At 42.1% G+C, this 17,450-nt stretch overlaps 3 protein-coding genes across 7 annotated transcripts; 2 read left to right on the top strand and 1 right to left on the bottom strand.

The window, feature by feature from the left end:
* Positions 1–51: 51 nt before the first annotated feature.
* thsd1 (thrombospondin, type I, domain containing 1) lies at positions 52–5,701 on the top strand. Of its 3 annotated transcripts, none has more exons than XM_027016138.3 (5): positions 52–251; positions 799–921; positions 1,665–2,624; positions 2,942–3,100; positions 3,280–5,701. In XM_027016138.3, exons 2-5 carry the CDS (start codon positions 867–869, stop codon positions 4,722–4,724), a joined length of 2,619 nt encoding a protein of 872 aa, XP_026871939.2. In that variant the 5' UTR covers positions 52–251; positions 799–866; the 3' UTR covers positions 4,725–5,701. The 3 variants fall into 3 exon arrangements, with proteins under 3 accessions (XP_026871939.2, XP_026871938.2, XP_081558646.1); XM_027016137.3 differs by having other exon boundaries at positions 2,939–3,100; XM_081702520.1 differs by lacking the exon at positions 799–921 and having other exon boundaries at positions 2,939–3,100.
* Positions 5,702–6,205: 504 nt separating this feature from the next.
* fgl1b (fibrinogen like 1B) lies at positions 6,206–9,436 on the bottom strand. The gene is made up of 8 exons (XM_027016141.3): positions 9,321–9,436; positions 8,159–8,305; positions 7,848–8,067; positions 7,592–7,751; positions 7,295–7,392; positions 7,119–7,207; positions 6,752–6,942; positions 6,206–6,665 (listed from the first exon to the last, which is right to left on the bottom strand). The coding sequence occupies exons 2-8, from the start codon at positions 8,216–8,218 to the stop codon at positions 6,482–6,484; spliced, it is 1,002 nt and encodes a 333-aa protein (XP_026871942.2). The 5' UTR covers positions 8,219–8,305; positions 9,321–9,436; the 3' UTR covers positions 6,206–6,481.
* tpte (transmembrane phosphatase with tensin homology) lies at positions 9,031–15,525 on the top strand. Of its 3 annotated transcripts, XM_027016142.3 has the most exons (20): positions 9,034–9,105; positions 9,326–9,390; positions 9,577–9,684; positions 10,284–10,361; positions 10,464–10,511; positions 10,701–10,865; positions 11,370–11,489; positions 11,778–11,877; positions 11,993–12,056; positions 12,149–12,213; positions 12,355–12,415; positions 12,495–12,576; positions 12,658–12,746; positions 12,896–12,957; positions 13,053–13,133; positions 13,461–13,566; positions 13,668–13,765; positions 14,031–14,126; positions 14,233–14,303; positions 14,441–15,525. In XM_027016142.3, exons 3-20 carry the CDS (start codon positions 9,635–9,637, stop codon positions 14,541–14,543), a joined length of 1,539 nt encoding a protein of 512 aa, XP_026871943.2. In that variant the 5' UTR covers positions 9,034–9,105; positions 9,326–9,390; positions 9,577–9,634; the 3' UTR covers positions 14,544–15,525. The 3 variants fall into 3 exon arrangements, with proteins under 3 accessions (XP_081558648.1, XP_026871943.2, XP_081558647.1); XM_081702522.1 differs by lacking the exon at positions 9,577–9,684 and having other exon boundaries at positions 9,031–9,105; XM_081702521.1 differs by lacking the exons at positions 9,034–9,105; positions 9,326–9,390 and adding an exon at positions 10,043–10,079 and having other exon boundaries at positions 9,575–9,684.
* Positions 15,526–17,450: the final 1,925 nt, after the last annotated feature.

The raw sequence follows: 17,450 nt of genomic DNA, 5'->3' as shown, positions 1-17,450 counted from the left end.
TTGTCATCCGTAGCCGACAGAGGGAGCACTGTGATGCGCGGTAAAGGTCATACAGTTTGAAGCGTGGTGTCGGAGTTTCTTGCCATTTAACGCGCTGACGGGGCTGCCTCTCCCGAGTGCTGAACAGTAATGTCGCTCAGGCTCAACGCGTTTACAATCGGATATTCGTTTGAAAATTCTGGTGAAACTTACTCAAGATGAAGTTGGAGTCCGCTCCCTTGAGCGTGTTTTTATCCTGCACCCCCAGTGCTGTAAGTAACCAACTTTTTTTGTCCGCTTTATATATTAGACTATAGATTATTTTCGTAAGGCGTTTGTTTCAATAATACAAGGTGTATTTAATTCGGATTTATTGAAGGAAGCATCTTTATTCCTTTGAGAGAGCGCTAAATTGCACTAGAAAATCGACAGCTGCGTTTTCTGGCTAAAGAAGTCTGGAGTTACTAACCTAGTTTAGACAACGTTTTTTTAAAAGCCAAATTCTTCTGATTTATTTTGTTATCCCACAACTCATGTATTGCTTACTAAATCAAACAGCAGTTGAGTTACTGATGCATGATTCTAACTGTAAACTGTATATCATAATAATAATTAAAAAACATGATATGGAAGAGGGCCTTGTAAAAAATATATTTTTTAAAAAGGTCATTTTATTTATTCCTTAATTAATTTTTAAAATCAAGAGTGTATTTTTATATTATTATTTTTTAGGTGAACAAGTAGATTAAGAAAATTAAGAAATGTAACGTTTGTATGCCTGTTACTAATGTCTGCTCTCTGTTACCTTGCCTATCAAAGGATGCTTGAATGGCAAACAAAGGTGATGCTGAGCTAGAAAAGAAGGGAGCACATGCGTATGCGTCGGAATGACACAGGGCTTCACCCCAATCTTCCCATTTCTACTGCTACTCGTTGGATTTTGTAAGCAGGCACCCTCATGTCTATACAAAGCATGAGCTAACGGCGGGGGGTGGGGGTGGGGTTAACGTGCTGGATGCAAGTCAACAAGGGAAGACTAACTGTGATGCCTTTATGGACTCATTCAGCATAATCATCCAGTTTATGCTACATCGTTGCTCCTGCTATTGTGTTTCCATGGGGTTCTGGAATAAGCAGTCCCAACAATCTTTAGCGGCGCAGGCTTGGCTTCGGAGGAAGACTAGGGAGGGGTTTTTTTCCTGCTCACCCTTCAGTGTGTTTTTTTTTCTCAGGAAGTGACCTAAGCATTGCAGCATTTGTAAATCACAATGCACCCTGGGATGAATACAGGGCACAGAGACAATAGTCAAAAGGACACGAAATGTGTTGTGTCAATTAAAAATGGCACTGTACTACACTATACAACCATGAATGCTGAATAGGTCCAGTTCCTGTTTATGGTTGCCTTTGATCCAAGATTTTCAGGCCTTCTTGTGAAATCTATACACTGACTCTTTTATTTAATAAAATTCATATTTTGAATCTCTTTTGCATAAACATTTTTAAGAGCTTATTTGCCAGGCTGGGGCCAGTGCAGCCATGTAACATGCTATGGTAATGCCATACAGTAAATCTGCAAGCTGCTACCTTGTCTTTGTTTCATTTATTGGCAAATATCTGTTCCCACCTATATTCTATGTCCCCTACTACCATGTCTCCTAAAAGTTGTTCTTTTCTTTTTACAGCAATAGCTGGTCTCCATGTGTGGCCCTCAGTACATATTGCTCTGAGCAATGCCAGTGTTTTCGTGGATTACCAAACAAACAGCAACATGACGGACAGCGAGCAGACTATGGCTTTGGTTGATGTTGATAGGAATGAAACCATGCTGACCAAGTCCCTCCCCTTCAACCAGTCACAGGGCTCTCTGGAGTTTGACTGCACATGCTTCTTATACGCTGGAAACTTCAGCTTCAGGTTAGATCAAACTGACCACAAGGGCATGTCAAATATTGCCACCAACTGGTGGAGCCCAGTACTGCGTGTCCAGTGGCCCACTTTCCACCTGGGAGTGGAACGTGCTGGCCCCAACCGCAGTTCTGATGGCTTTCAGATTGCCATCTCCACCAATGACCACTTCCATGCATGCCCTGACAGCAAGGGCTCGTCCCTGTACCTGGAGGTAAACTACCTGGAGCACAACCAGATCGGCAAGAACGCCGTCAACAAGGTGCGCAGCCAGCAGTGGCGTGACATTGAGGTGGCCAGGTCCCAGCACGTGGGCTTGGACTGCGCCTCACCCCTGACCGACCGCGGCTTCGTCCAGCTTGCCCTCCGGTCCCGTCACACCAACCAGGACATCAAGTCCTCGGGGCCGCTCTACCTGTCGCGCATCTTCTCCTACAAGCTCCTGGTGAAGAATGCCTACAAGGACCGCTGCGAGAGCACGGTGGTCGTACGCCTGCTCCCGCCACCCTGCTCGGTCGCCACTGGGAAAGTGCTGCTGTATAAGGAAGCCAGGGCAGCTACGGAGCAGGCACTTCCAGTGGAGATGGCCTTTCACTTCCTCGGCCAGGGCGAGAACGAGACGGAGTTCAACTGCTCCATCTTTGATCTCGGCAGGAACAAGTACTGCTTTCATTTCGCGCTTGACAGACAGTCCCCAAGTTCAGCGCATGCGTGTGTCATCGTGCAAAGGAATGCTGGTATATACATTTTTGTTAGCGGTCGCACTAATGCATTATTATTACACACATTATTATTAAACGTGCACTTTTAATCACATTATTCAGTAAAATAATAAGTTGCCATTTAATTAACTATTTAATTAATCCTTTAATTAGATAATTAACTAATTAACCACTGTTGTCAGTATATATATATATATATATATATATATATATATATATATAAAACACACATTCTAATTATGTATTATCATATATGTATATATGTATACATATGGAATTTAAACAATATTCTGTCCATCTCTGTTTAAACTATATGTGTGATTTATTAGTAGATATGTGGGGCCCGTGGCAAACATGGAGCGGGTGCAGCGTGACCTGTGGAGAGGGTGTGCGAGAGCGCATGCGTGAGTGTTTGCTGCCCTCTGGTGGTGGGATGCAGTGCACCGGCCTGGTGAGAGAGCAATCCCTCTGCTCTCTGGAAGATTGCACCGGTAAGCTACCTCACTAATAAGGTGACACTTCTAACCCTGCATTCCCTTCGTCTTGTTTTTATTCTATAAGTCATTCACTTAGAACAACTTAGCAATAGAAAACATTAAATACTCTGAACATCTATTTGAAGCACCATGACTTGTCAATGTTTATATTTATCCTCTATTCTGGTCTGTAGGGGGAGTACTTGTTCCTTCTTCCCCATCTCCTCCGCCTCTGGGCTCTCCCCTGGGGGAAAACCTAGTGGTGGTGGCCGGAATCTCTCTATGCCTGGTTGTCATTCTTGTCACCATCCTTATCACTGTATGGAGGAAACTGTGCCACACTCCAAAGCGCAGCTCGGTGCGGCGTGAGTCCATGCATCCTCCCAGTGGACGCAAGAACTCGGATGAGGCTTCTATCTGCAGGCACAGTTTGCAGAGGCCCAGTTTTTCAGAGAGCGTGCAGGCAGTTGTACTTCAAAAAGGCCTAACACTCCCTGCACCGGTGGGACCTGCCTCAGATAAGGGAGTACTGGCTCGTCAGCAAAGTGTGTGCCTGCCCACATCCTTATCCCAGGACCCAGAGCGGATGTCCCCCTCAGGTCAAAAAATAATGCCTCCCATTTTTGGCTATCGTCTAGCGCAGCAGCAACTGAAGGAAATGAAGAAGAAAGGGCTTAAAGAGGCCACGAAGGTCTATCACGTGTCCCAGAGTCCTGTCGATGACATCATGCTGGAAGCCACAGCCTCTACATCGGCTGGTCTGACACCAGTGCCTCAGGAGCTGGAACGCCCAGAGGAACCCAACGATCACTTCCATAAATCCCATTTACCAGAGCCCATATGCTCACACAAAAACTTCACCACCCCGTTGGACAGGCTGAGCCCGAAGGGGGAGCCGATGACATGGAAGGCGTCCTTTAGCAGAAGGGAGGAGCGTCAGGAGCGCACAGCACAGTGGGTGGCCACGGTGGAGCGCAACCGGCTCGGCTCTCCCAAGAACCCAAACTTCCGCAGGACGTGCAGCTTCAACGAGAGCAACCTGCAGCAAGCGCCTCCACCACGGCCGTTTAGGGAACGCAGCTTGACCCAGGTGGTCCCACGCCAGATCCCAGAGGGCAGCTGTAGAGCCAGGACCTGGGAGCAAGCCATCCCAGAGCAGGAGGACAGTTCTCGCACCAAATCCAGGACCCCCGAAAGCTTGAATGATCAAAGGTGGCGACCGTGGGTAGGCACTTCACCTGGCAAGTCCAAACCAGCCTTAGTTTATTCAGGGACTTCATCTCTGACCAAAAACCCCCTAGGTGGACGTCGTGCGTTGGGCCAGGCCCCAACGTTTGGGTCAGACCAAGCAGAGAGGGTGGAGCAGAGCCGGAGCAGGAGAGGGCCTTCCCCGATCCAGAGGAACATTCTGGCAAGGAAGATGCGAGAAGCCAACGCATCAGGCAGCAACCAGCGGCAGCGAAGCGCCACCTTCTCCATCTGTGAGCCACATGGCGGCCGTTGCAGAAGCTTGCCGCTCTCTGCGGATTACAGCAGCTCCTACGGCCTGACCGAGGCCGAGCATTGCATGATGGACATCTCTGCCTACCTGGGGGAGGAAGTCAGGCAGGAGGTAGGGAAAGGCCACAGACTCACCTAATAATGTTTGAGTCCAGAAGTGTCCAGATAAAGAGCTTTACATGCTTCTGAGTCTTCTGTGAGCTTAAATGTCATTTTTTCTTGTTGCTGTTGTTTTTTCCCAGAAGGGGCAAGAATGACTTTAGAGTATTTATTTGGAACAGAGCATGTGAAAAAGTAATAGAAACTGTTAAGATTATGGAAGCTAAAAAAGAATTTATGTGAGTTACTTGAGAGTTTTATATTTAAAATGAATCTTTTTACATTTTTAAATTTGGCATATTCTTTAGAAGTTTTATAATAGTTTCAATCCATGTGCCACATTTATAAACATTTTGCGTGTGGTAGTATGCAGAGGCCATGCAGAAGTTGTCATAAACTTTATAAGCTTTTAAGAACAAAGGGGAAATAGAATTTGTGGAAGTCAAAACATTTGCTCAGAATAACTTCAGTTCATGTTAACAGCAATGGCAGTCGAAGACCAGTCCTCTCATACCGCCTGTGGCAAAAGTAGAATGTTTAAGTTATAAAATATACTGTATAAAAGAGATGCTATATTTATGCCCCGCCCATAAGCAGCAGCAGCTACCAAACAAACAAAAAAACAATTACAGTTAAATAGATTATAAAATTAGCTTTTTTCATTAGGTCCACTTGAGAGGAAGTAGGTCTATTTTGGATGAACATGTTTTTGTTTTTTTTCATGTTTCAGTTATTAAGAGTTTTAGTACTTCTTCCACCACTGTGATAGAGTGAAAACGTAATCTGTTTACATGAACAAAATGTAATACTAAAAGATAAAGTGGCTTAGTTTATTAAATATGGCAATGTCTTTACACTGGAAAACGTAATGTTTAAATGCCTTAGGTGTAGTAAAGTAATGTAAATAAATACTTTAATTGCTTCACATATTTTTAGTTTATAATGGTTTATATTTGTTGCATCTGGTGTTCTTGTGTAAGTCTGATGTTTTCATATTAAATGCTTCTTGACCATGTGCTTTTGTGTTAGGTAAGTGAGTACTGGAACATCTTGTCTGCATGTTCCTTTTGGTGAGTTTAAGCCTGTTGTTTGTTCCACGCTGCTGTGAGATTCCAGGTGGCATTCCTGTGCTTGGGTTTTCCTATCTTGACGTTGTTTTTTGACAATTGTAACATGGTTATGTATTGATGCAGGTAACAGGTCAACATCTATCTTAACACTTGTCTTCCCAAATGTTTACTAAATAATGATGAATTCACCTATTAGCAGCATGAAGCACTGACCTTATTATTTTAGTTCTCAAATCCTCACTGTATGTCAGAAGTTTTATAGTAGTTTTTTTTTTTTTTTTTGTCTTTTTGACAATACATATATTTCCATTTACTTTATTGTGATTCTCCTCTCACTCTAAGTGTAATGAAATGGCCCATGGGTTAAAAAATATCAGATGCAGATTATCTTCTTTGTTGGAGATTATCTGAGATTATTAACTCATCATAAAATATACTTCAGACAGCAGAGTTTGGATGCTTGTTTACTTTCATGCACAATAAAGATTAAATATGTGTTAGTAATGTATGCTTGATAACATCACATGCTTCAAGAAGGAACTTCCTACTGAATATTAGTAAATGTTTTTTTAATGACCCAAAAGAACATTTGACTGAAGGTTATGTTGAGATTTATCTTTTCAAATCTGCTCTTTTGCTAATTATTCATAGAACATACTGTTGCAGCTTGGAGTCCCCTATCAGGTCCCCCATGATGAAAGAAAGCAATGATACCCTTGGTTGGCGTCTAGTCTCCCGGTCCTGCTCCGCTGCCCAGGCTGTCCATAAAAGTCATGGGCCTCACCTTCATGGTCGTGTGTCTGAGCGAGTACCAGAGCCCTCGCCAAGTGCCCCACACCACTCCATTATCATATCTGGCTGTGTAATTTCCCCCTCGATAAAAGCGGCCATTCAGGTTGGCAGCATGGCACCTGCCGAAAGAGCCGAGATGCACGTGTGCAGAAATCCTGGAATAAAAGGCTTGCTGTGCAGTTTTTGTGTTTTGTGGGGGCCTCACCTGTTGAACCACCAGCCTCCCTTGTTCTCCTCGGCACAGCTTCCCTGCAGGTAGCGGTCGTTATCCTCGTCCCTGGTGCTGAACTGCATGCCACTGTGGGAGGCCGACCACTGCTCCACCATGCTGCTCCCACCGGAAAGAGCATCCCCAGCCCGGCCACTGTACATCCCAAAGTGCAGCCTGTACTTGTCCTGAAGGGGTGGGGTTCCATGGTCAGAGGTAAAGGAGGTACACGTTTAAAGTTATAGCAGGGTAAATGTATAAGAACTGTTAAAGTTGGATTGGACACAGTAGATATGGGATTGAAAACACCCAAATATTTGGGCTTTTTTTATGAGAGAATGATGACATAGGTATGAAAACATACTTTTTCACTGGCCACTCTGAACTTGTCATATACTGCATAAGATTTTTCACCGTTCCAGTCCAACAAATCAATCTTCATCACATTTTCACCTTCAGTAAATATAAAAACAACCTTAATTGTTTCTACATATGGCACTATTCAGTTAAAAAAGTTTAGATTAACAAACAGCAGCCTACCCTGACTCAGCAAGGTGTGAATATGATCATTGCCCAGCCAAAACTCATCTTTACTTAATTTGAAATGACCAAATCCATTCTTATAATCTTCCCAGTCTCTGAAAATAAAACAAGCATTATAGTTGTTGCTGAACAGTTCTACCTTATGTTGTTTGAGTAGTTTCAAGTTCAAAACAATTAAATTATAGCCTTACAATTTTTTCACACTACGTCTGTACGAGCATTCTCCACAATATCAAAGTCGTAGCTAAACTTACTCCCTTAACTACAAATAGGCATGTCTTAAGCGAATGTTACCTGTGGAAATCCACTTTCCCGTTGCGACGTTTCTGCACAACTGTCCAGCCTCCTCCATCTTCCATGTCGCAGTATACTAAGAAAGGCTCAAGGGCTTGTTTGGGTTTGATCCTATAGAACCCACTTTCTGCTCTTAATCTGTCGAATAGCTCAGAACAATCTGGAGAGGATAATAATAACACAACCCATATTATTTTTTCCCCTATACATGCAGCCTTTTGAAACTGTGTACTTTGAGCACGGGGGCCCAGATCACCTCTGTCGTGAACGAGCAAGTTTCCACCGGTACTCGGCAGTGTCAGTACAGGTTCGGTAGTCTTGTTTTTGCTCGCCGGTGGTTCAAATTTTGGAACCAATGTGGAACGTCGGTGAGCGCGCAAATGTGCCATCTGCCATTCTCCCATTATAAACTTGTAATCAAGTTTCTGTATTCTTGCTCTCAGCTCTGACAACTCGAAACGACATTCATCCTCTGCCTCAATTGGACAAAACAAGGATTACATGTGTCATTTTCTAATCGATATGTTTACATTTTTGAAAGACAACTTTAAAAGAAGCATCGCCTACCGAGATATCTGATGACGCAATCCCAAAAGACATCAGTAGAAAGGGTATTAATGCTGACATGACCTCAGAAGCAAAAAATAAATTTTTGCAAGAAAATACACCAGGGCTTTAACCACGTTTTAGTAACCTGGACGTAGTTGAGTCCAGCTGTAAAAGAAAACAAAACGGATTGTTGGAAACATGCACACAACTAGCTTTATTTCCTCCGAACGGCGTGTTCTGCAGACTGGGAGCTCGGGTTCAAAAGCGTTCTACGTTTTTATTTGTATTATTTATAGGAGCAGTTTGTTCCGCATGGTTTACATTAAAGCAGAGAAAATATTCCATTCCTTGCATTCCTTCAAGGACGGTGCTTTTCCTGAAAAAAAAAAAAAAAAGTTCCTTATGTCAGAACACATATCGTCATGTTTTTGCACTTCAGATGGCAAAAATAATTCAATTGTAATTACCCGATGGCAATGGAAGGATGGACGTACATAAATTAGTGTTTTTCATGACATGATCTGCGCACGCTACGAATTCTGGTTATTTTGCCGTGAACCAACACATTTAGATTTGAGTTTAATCCAGTTTTACTAAATGTTGCTAACCCCATATGGAGAATTTGACACCTATCGCGACCACTGCGCATCGGTCTTGTTTGACAGTGGGGGGGTTGGTGAATCAGGAAGTTTAAAAATCCGCTACGTTAGCAGAGAATGGGCGGATAAGTGTGGATGGACGGAAGAAAAATACCGCAATGAACCTTTGAACCTTTTTCCTTGGTATTCCCATGTCACGAGACAGTCAGAAAGTCGTTAAGAAAATTATGAACTAAAGTAGTACGAAAACAAAGTACTGAGGAATGCGTGGTTTGGGAAAGATAACTTTATTTTTTGGGGGGGAACAGAAAATAGAGGGACTGCAAATAAACCAAAGGAAGGAAAAGTTTCCGCGGATTCCATCTGGTTTGTATCCATCTGGTTTGCCTAAAATTTCAAGGATTAGGAATTATACTTTAAAACTGTTTATTAAGGCATTTGAGTGCGATCTAAAGCCTAAATCTTTAGCAAGAATATATTTTATTGTCTATAGTTATCATCTGAGCTTTGAATGAGACCATCCTGTAGTGTAATGTAATGAATGAAAACATAAGAATATATGTTTATAAAATTTTACTTACCCTAGGCCCAAATCTCAGCATTTCCGAGTACTTGAAACAGCCATCTGGAGCGCTTTGACAACATATTAAGGTAAATGAGTGTCTGAAGTTTAAGAACCTGATGAGCTGGATGTTTGTTTGTGTTTTGTTAAACTTTATGATGCTGGTGGTTTGGGATTACAGCTCACTTCAGTTTCTTTTCATCAGCAATTCGTTCATCAAAAATGATATGTTAAGTCTAACTAAAACCATTTATATTACATTTTACGGGTAACAGGTGCTTTTCTTCTCGTGGAATAGGAGACAAAAATAATAATAATTTAAATCTCTTAAAAATGTCATCTGTGCATTTTAACCCTGGGATGGATTCCAAAGAAGTTAATGGGTGAGTGAATAACATTCATTCAAATGACTTTAAACTAAATAACGCTTATGACCTTTAACCAGACGTTACGCTTATGACCTTTAACTTCAGCCTTTAGAATAAAATCAGAATAAAATTAGGTTTTGTTTCCATACATCTCGCATAAGTAGGTATCTGATTTTCCTTCCGTTATAAACCAACGTCACATCCAGCGATAGTTCTGTCATTTTTTAAATTTAAACTTAAATTGATTTAGATTATGTTGTTATAAATAATTCTATTTATTGGATTATTTATTTTTATACATTTATTTATTTTGTGCCATATTCCCAAATTGACTATCCTTTTAAATCAGTTTGTTTCTGCAATTTGTTTCCAGTCAATGGAAAGCAAAAAAAAAAAAGTAAAACTGGTGGGTGAGTGATTTGATTTTTGACGTTTAGACCAGGGTATAACAAACTTTATACGATACTTAATTACACCTACTGTGGAGTTTCAGCACCATTGATCGCTAGACTGGCTGATGGTCTTCGCTGGTACTGTTGCAAGGAATATAAGATGAATGAAGAGAGAGAGAGAGTGAATGTGACAGTCTCTGTCTCTCTCTGTCTGTCTGTTAGGAATAGAGTGATGGAAGAGGCTCAAGTCCGAATTGATGATGGCAAGGAGGAAAAGGCGGAACCAGACACCATGTACTAGTAAGAGCCTTTTAAGTAGCTCACCAAAGAAAAATGGAATAAAACAAAGGTAATAGTGAGATTCTGTCATTTTTTGCTAACTGTTTTCTGTTTGCCTTGCAGTCGCATTAGAAAAAGTATAGCTCCTTTTGTGATGTCTTTTGGTTTTCGGTGAGTTTTAATATCCTGTCACTGTAAGCTTAAACAATTTAGCAGGTAAGCTTTATTATTTGAATATGCCCACTGTTGTACTACAGTGATATAAATGTTGTTGAACACAACCATTTTAGCTGTTGTTCATAAAAGACATTTCTTGTTTAAAAAACCAGTGGCTAGCTGACATGCCTCTGTCCTGTCCAGCGTATTTGGCCTGGTGCTCATCATAGTGGACATCGGCCTGGTCATCGCCGATCTATCGCTGACGGCTGATGGCCGTGGGAACGTGGGAGCCACTTTGGAAGCTATCTCTTTGGTCATCTCCTTCTTCTTCCTCATTGATGTTCTACTGCGGATCTATGTGGAAGGGTTAGTGGGAGAAGCAGAGGATGATCGTAGTAACATAAAACTAACCTGCTAGATAGGTGGGAGCTAGCCATCTAGTTCAAATGCTGCATCTAGTAACAGCCCAGGGCAGCGCCCATAACTAGCTTTCAACCTGGGTTTTCTTAGTGCCTTCATCACACTACCCTCTCCTTGGGGGTGCACGGTCTCCATCACACTGTTTTGTGTCTACACTGCCTTTTTGATGAGTCTTGTGTTTAGTTGTGGCAGGAAGTACTGTTGTGACAGATATTTCCTCTGTGCCTGGAGTGACTCACAGTTTGAACAAAACCATTTAAATTCAATGCACATTTTTCCGAAAATCCATTCTCCAAAATTCTGTTTAAGTCACAGTGTAAGATTGATATGCCTGCTAAGGTTGTGTTGTGGAGGTTCTATGGACTGAGGTTGGTGAATCTGGCTTTAAGACACTGGAAACCACACAGTGTTAATGGGTCTTTTCCTCTGCCTTTCTCTGCCATGTTTCAGGTTCAAGGAGTATTTCAGTTCCAAACTGAATGTGGTGGATGCATTCATCGTGATCATCACTCTGACTGTCACTATGTTCTATACATTCTCTGACCTCTCAGGAGGGACCCATATTCCCAGGTGCAATTTAAAGATTCATTTTCTTATAATATCCAAACATTACTGCCTGTTTCTTTTGAAATGTTTGTGTTTTCCTTTTACTGTATTCTGTGTCGGATAATCCAGTGACTCACCTATTCTCATTTCAGTCATAACAGTAAATATTGTATCTGCTCATGGCTTGTGCTTCACATTCTTTTTCTAAATTCATGGGTATCTGGGAAATTGTGTTGGCTGACACTTACATGTTTTGCTGTATAGAAGTTGTGCATTTTAATGAATGTGTCACACTCTGGATGCCACCAATAGGCTAGTGACGTTCCTGAGATCTCTGCGAATAGTTATCCTGGTGCGCATCTTTCGTCTGGCCTCCCAGAAGCAGCAGTTGGAGAAGGCCACCAGAAGAATGGTGTGTGGTCTGATGGGCACTGAGCTTCTTTCTTATTCCTGACCTGAGCTGTGTTTGCAGTGAAATCCATCGCTTTTCTGCACATGCTCATTTTGGCATCTTCCATATCACACAGGTATCGGAGAACAAACGACGGTACCAGAAGGATGGGTTTGATCTGGATCTGACATATGTGACAGGTTGGAGTGACAAATTTATTTCTGTACTTGTTTTATAATAAGGCCTTTTATGCTTTTGTGCCCTAGTGGTTAGGAAGGGTTTCTCTTTGCAGACAGAGTTATCGCCATGTCCTTCCCTTCATCTGGGAAGCAGGCACTCTACAGGAATCCCATCAGAGTAAGCAAAATTGAATGTAACATTGTGGAAGAATTCATTGACTGCAACACTGTGAAGAAAATCATCATATTTTCTTATGCAAAATTTTAAATTTTTTAACAAATGATCATGTGATGGTGCCACGGTTTGCCTCAATTCTAGGAAGTTGCCAGATTCCTGGACACAAAGCATCCGGATCACTACAAGGTTTACAATCTCTGCAGTAAGTGGGTTCTACTGCTGTCCTGTGCACATATCTTACTAAGCTATGCATAATGAACCTAAGGCTGGTCTCATTTCAGGTGAAAAAGGCTATGATCCAAAGTTCTTCCATTACAGAGTGGAACGCGTGATGATTGATGACCATAATGTGCCATCACTTGAGTGAGTAATGAGCAGTGCTTTTGCCTCATATGACTCTGCCCTCTGCCTTGTCTGTGCTGAGGGCTTGTTGATGCTTCTCAGGGACATGCTGAGATACACAGCCAGCGTGAGGGAGTGGATGGCCGCAGACTCGCACAACGTCATTGCCATCCACTGCAAAGGGGGGAAAGGTTACACTGCTGTTTTGCACTGGAATTGTACAATCAGTCTGTAGCTGTTCTCTAATTCTCAAATAATGTTGTATTCACAGTCAGGGGTTGAGAGCATGCATTAAAAGTGACTGTAGGTTGAGACCTGCGCTCTGTTTCTGCTGTGATAGGCCGTACAGGGACAATGGTGTGCACGTGGTTGATTGACAGCGATCAGTTTGAGAGTGCACAGGTACTGCACCTCTGTAGAGCTCAGTACAGAACTGTGTGCGCGGAGGGTCGAGGCCGATGCTTTACTTTTCCGTTTCACCGCCATTTGTTCTGCAGGACAGCCTGGACTACTTCGGCGAGCGCCGTACAGACAAAAGCATGAGCTCCAAGTTTCAGGGCGTTGAAACTCCATCGCAAGTGAGTCGCACCGTTCTTTAAATAAATAAGTAAATGTGCTCATCAGTGTTGCCTGTGAGGTAGTCCTATATAAGTTAAAAAAAAAACATTATAATCTTTGCCGCACTTCATTTAACACACAGATAACCAAATACCCTGATATAATTTCATATCTATTACACACATTTTTAGAACCTGTGTATTTTAACTATGTATGGCGTGGGTATGAGCGTGAGTGTGTTCGAGTCTGTCTGTCTCTGTCTCTCTCTCTCTCTCTCTCTCTCTCTCTCTCTCTCTCTCTCTCTCTCTCTCTGTCTCTCCTGAGTGCTTGTCTCCTTGCAACTACAGAGCAGATATGTTGGCTACTACGAGATGATGAAGAACAAGTACAGCCGTCAGCTGCCCCCACCCAAGAGCCTGAAAATAAAGAGCTTCCGTATTCACTCCGTTGCAGGTATCGGCAAGGAAACGCTACACGTCTCGCTGTGCTGTCATGCCTGAGTGTGTCTGAGATTTGAGTCCGTGCTCATGTGTGTTGTGATGTTCTCTGTGCAGGTGTAGGAAAGGGTAATGGCAGTGACCTGAAGGTGCAGATCATCGTGAAGAAGGAGCGGGTATTCCAATGCATCTGTCCCAAACAGGAGAAATGCACAGTAAGCACAACCCGTAAATAGTTGGTATTTAGGGGGGGAAAAAAAAAATGCTCTGGATATCCTGGGCAGTCGTTATTTCCATTACTCCAAAGGACAATATGATCATGTTTCTAACCAGTAGTGGTTGTCCTACTTGCAAAACACGTTTTGTGAGTCTTCATCAAATTGTCAGGTGTTTGCATATTTCATATGTTCCTTTATGTTGCTTTTTGTTTACCCTGCAGCAGCCATTTGTATTTTGTTTTCTGCTCCTATATTATACCAGTTATTCCCAGATGCGGGGAACAATGCAGTGGTGATCAGTTTATTGGAAGGTCCAGTGGTTTGTGGGGATGTGAAGGTCATGTTCGAATCCAGCTCAGTAAGTTGCCTCCTGTTGTCATGGCAAAGGGAGGCTTTCATTCAACTAAAAACTCAAACCGATGGGGAAAGGGGCTAACAAGCATTTGTCTTTTCTCGATGTCCAGGGTCTACCAAAGGGATATGAGGACTGTCCATTTTATTTTTGGTTCAATACTTCATTCATAGAAAACAACAGGTGAGGCTTGTGTCAAGCAATAAGTCCTGTTATTGTTATTAGTGAGCTGGATTACTGCCTGGTCTCTATCATCGATCAGTTGTTTGTTGTATGGGACTTTGTTTTTCTTTCTTCTTGATGTTTTCCTGTCTACGCAGGCTGTATCTATCAAGGGAGGAGCTGGACAACCCTCATAAGTCTAAGACCTGGGACATCTACAAGGAGGACTTTGGTGTGACGGTGATTTTTACTGAACCCTGAGGGGAGGGTTTATGTAACAAACACCACAGCCTAAAGCTATTCCCCCACTCTCTTACCACCCCCGACTGCCTTACTCCAACCTCCCAACCTCGTGCACACAACCTGCCCTAACTCTATATACTTTCAACTCTATATACTTTTCAGCCATGCATTGCCCACAAATAATGTGTTTTTGTTTACTTCTTAGTCGTAAGAGGAAAAAGTAAAATGAGTATCAACATTCTGAAAAAATGACAAATAGCGTAAGTGATTGGGAAGGGCCGAGAGTTTGACTGGGCTTTGCTTCCACCATTTGAAGGTGGTCATGTCTGACACTTAATGGAGCCAACTAGATGAAAATGTAGGCCTCTGTTTAGGATTTTCTTTAAGCAAACAGACTTCTTAAGAAATCTTCTAGAGAAATCTTCCTACACTTTTGTTGTCATGTGAGCTTTTTGATCAGGGATGTGTAACAGATCGTTATTACCAAACCATTCCACCTGGTACTTTGGCCTGTACAAGATGAATGCATTATTGTGCCAACAGTGAAAAGAGTACATGGGCTAATCATGTAGGCTTCTAATATGAAGCATTCCATCACACAAGCATTGTTTCCAACTGGGGAGTGTTGACAAGCAATGTACTGTATACTGCATGTTTGTGTTATACTGCAGTCTATGAATTTTTACATTCTGGGAATTCATCTTGTTTTGTTCTGACAATATTTGGGAGAAAAAATAAAATGTATATATGCCATTCAATATCAAAACATGTATATACAGCTTTTTGGTTTGCAACAAAATGGCAATCAAGATATGAGTCAGCTATGGAAAGAAGAGAAACTGTTTGGATTTAAAATGTTTCCTGTGCCATTTAATGCATCACTGGTACTTCAGCCACTGTAAGATAAATAAATATGTAAGAATGCTAAAATGTCATGCTGTTCTTCATGGATAATTCATGTTCAAAAACACTACAAGTACAAAATATATAATCAAGCCTGTGACTGGCTACAAGATTTGTCACTTTGAAATCACTCATTGTGATGGTCATCATACACACTAGCTATTTTAGAATGTATGAGGCTTTTTAAATAAGTCCTATCTATTACTTAGATTTTGAGATTTAGACTAATAAAATATATAGATTTTTTTCCCCCACATAAATGTGATAAAAAACCTTTATAGATGGCTTTTAAACATTGCAATTTGAGAGAGAAATTCAATATCTTTGTCTTTCCAAAAACATCTTAATACTCAAATACTCAGCAGCAAAGTGATTTTCTATTTGCACATGCATGTTGGAATATTTAGATTGAATCTCACTTTAAGAGGCAGCCTTAAGCACGCTGAGGTACAGAAGGTTCAGTCAGTGGTCACTGCAACAGGCCTATAAGCTGAAGCCTTTCTGGCTCAGGCCTACCTGTATCTACAGCCTTACCAATCAAATTGCCATACTTTTTAAGGGACATGAAAGGAGCACAGGACAAAACACAGGTGGTAACTTTCAAAACAACTTTTCTCCTGGAGCAAATATTGGCAAGAAACCGCTTTAAAATGATAAATTTAATCATCATAATGATCATATTGTGCCCATAACAGATCAACATCCAGTTTCAGTAGGTTTTCAATCTGAATGTCGGAAGGGTCACGTTTAAGGTTATTATCTGGTCAACCAGATGTTATATACTGAAACCTGTGGAAGTTGATGTAGCTCCTGTTCGTGGATGTGGTGCCCTGAAGGATGGATGTTGGTGCAGCTCCTGTCGGTGTTCCGATGCCCTGTAGAGCACCTCAACCCCTTTCTCAGTCTACAGTCTGGTTGACCAAATTTGCCATTTTAATGTTACCACTTGTTTCAATGCAACAAAAGTGTATGTGTGTGTGTGTGTGTGTGGGGGGGGGGGGTTGAAATGAGAAAACAGGTGATATTATTAAGAGTCATGCTGCAGGAACTATTAGCAGAATGCAGGGCCATGCAATGGATTGTAAAACCATGTTAATAAGGTAAAACCAGCTACTGTGGATGTTCTGTCTGTCTGTCTGTCCATTAGCCTTGCTGCCACACCCACTGCCAAGTCAGAAGCTGAAATGCTGAAGCTGGCTGTTTTTTTTATATATCACCTGCACTTTGCATGATAAACATAACCTAAGAAGCATCAGCTTTCAAGAAACCGGTGAGAATCAACAACATTTAATTTTCCCTGAATGTTTTGAACTGCATAGCTTCCAAAACTCTGTCTATACCTTTAAACTCACGGCACGGTCACCAAGCCAGTTTTCCTAAATATACTTGGCAGTACATATGGGAAAGGCCAGTGGTTATTTAATAAAATACAAAATGAATATCAAGCCCAGTAACTGGGCTTTTACTGCAAGTGAGTGCCTGTTTTTTTGTTTTAGCATCTTTTATTCTAATCCAACACTCAACCGATCAGGACAAGCATTCTCAGTAACCATTGCTCATAGATACAAGGGCAAAACTTGATGCTAAGCCTCAGTCTGATGCCTCTAAAGAAAATCACAAACCCCCTTGTGTGATGCAAATATGGCACTTTCTATATGTGAAGGCCCCGGGGGGGGGGGGGGGGGGGGGGGTCCCTGGTGCGGTATCACATGGTGTACTACGGTAGATGGCATGTTTCCCTGAACTACCAGGCCCAGCATTCTTGGTGTTTAGCTGATGTTCACATGTCGATAGGCAGGAAGGGCTTCTGGCCCTTGTCTTCAGTTATCATGGGAAATGGTCTCAAGGCCAGAGCAGGATTCTTTCCTTCCTCAGATTCTGTAAACACACACACACAGAGAAAGAGAGGAAGAGACAAAGACAGAGGGAGAAAAGGCATCAGCATTTGGCACTCTTTAAAACACAGCTGCACCTGCACATGTGTGACTTACGAAGATGAAATGCAAATGGTAAATTAGTGGG

Source organism: Electrophorus electricus, chromosome 19 (assembly GCF_041902795.1).
Source record: "Electrophorus electricus isolate QZ-2024a chromosome 19, ASM4190279v1, whole genome shotgun sequence".
Taxonomy (NCBI): domain Eukaryota; kingdom Metazoa; phylum Chordata; class Actinopteri; order Gymnotiformes; family Gymnotidae; genus Electrophorus; species Electrophorus electricus.
The sequence above is the reverse complement of the archived record's forward strand: the minus strand, read 5'-3'. Positions and strand labels throughout refer to the sequence as shown.

Coding starts and splice junctions, on each gene's coding strand:
- thsd1 (XM_027016137.3), top strand. CDS start 867: ATGACACAGGGCTTCACCCCAATCTTCCCATTTCTACTGCTACTCGTT. Junction 2,625..2,938: donor CATCGTGCAAAGGAATGCTG/GTATATACATTT, acceptor GTGATTTATTAG/TAGATATGTGGGGCCCGTGG. Junction 3,101..3,279: donor CTCTCTGGAAGATTGCACCG/GTAAGCTACCTC, acceptor TCTGGTCTGTAG/GGGGAGTACTTGTTCCTTCT.
- fgl1b (XM_027016141.3), bottom strand. CDS start 8,218: ATGTCAGCATTAATACCCTTTCTACTGATGTCTTTTGGGATTGCGTCA. Junction 7,393..7,591: donor GGGAAAGTGGATTTCCACAG/GTAACATTCGCT, acceptor TTTTATTTTCAG/AGACTGGGAAGATTATAAGA. Junction 7,208..7,294: donor TCACACCTTGCTGAGTCAGG/GTAGGCTGCTGT, acceptor TATTTACTGAAG/GTGAAAATGTGATGAAGATT.
- tpte (XM_027016142.3), top strand. CDS start 9,635: ATGTCATCTGTGCATTTTAACCCTGGGATGGATTCCAAAGAAGTTAAT. Junction 12,057..12,148: donor GGATCTGACATATGTGACAG/GTTGGAGTGACA, acceptor TTCTCTTTGCAG/ACAGAGTTATCGCCATGTCC. Junction 12,747..12,895: donor CCACTGCAAAGGGGGGAAAG/GTTACACTGCTG, acceptor CTGCTGTGATAG/GCCGTACAGGGACAATGGTG.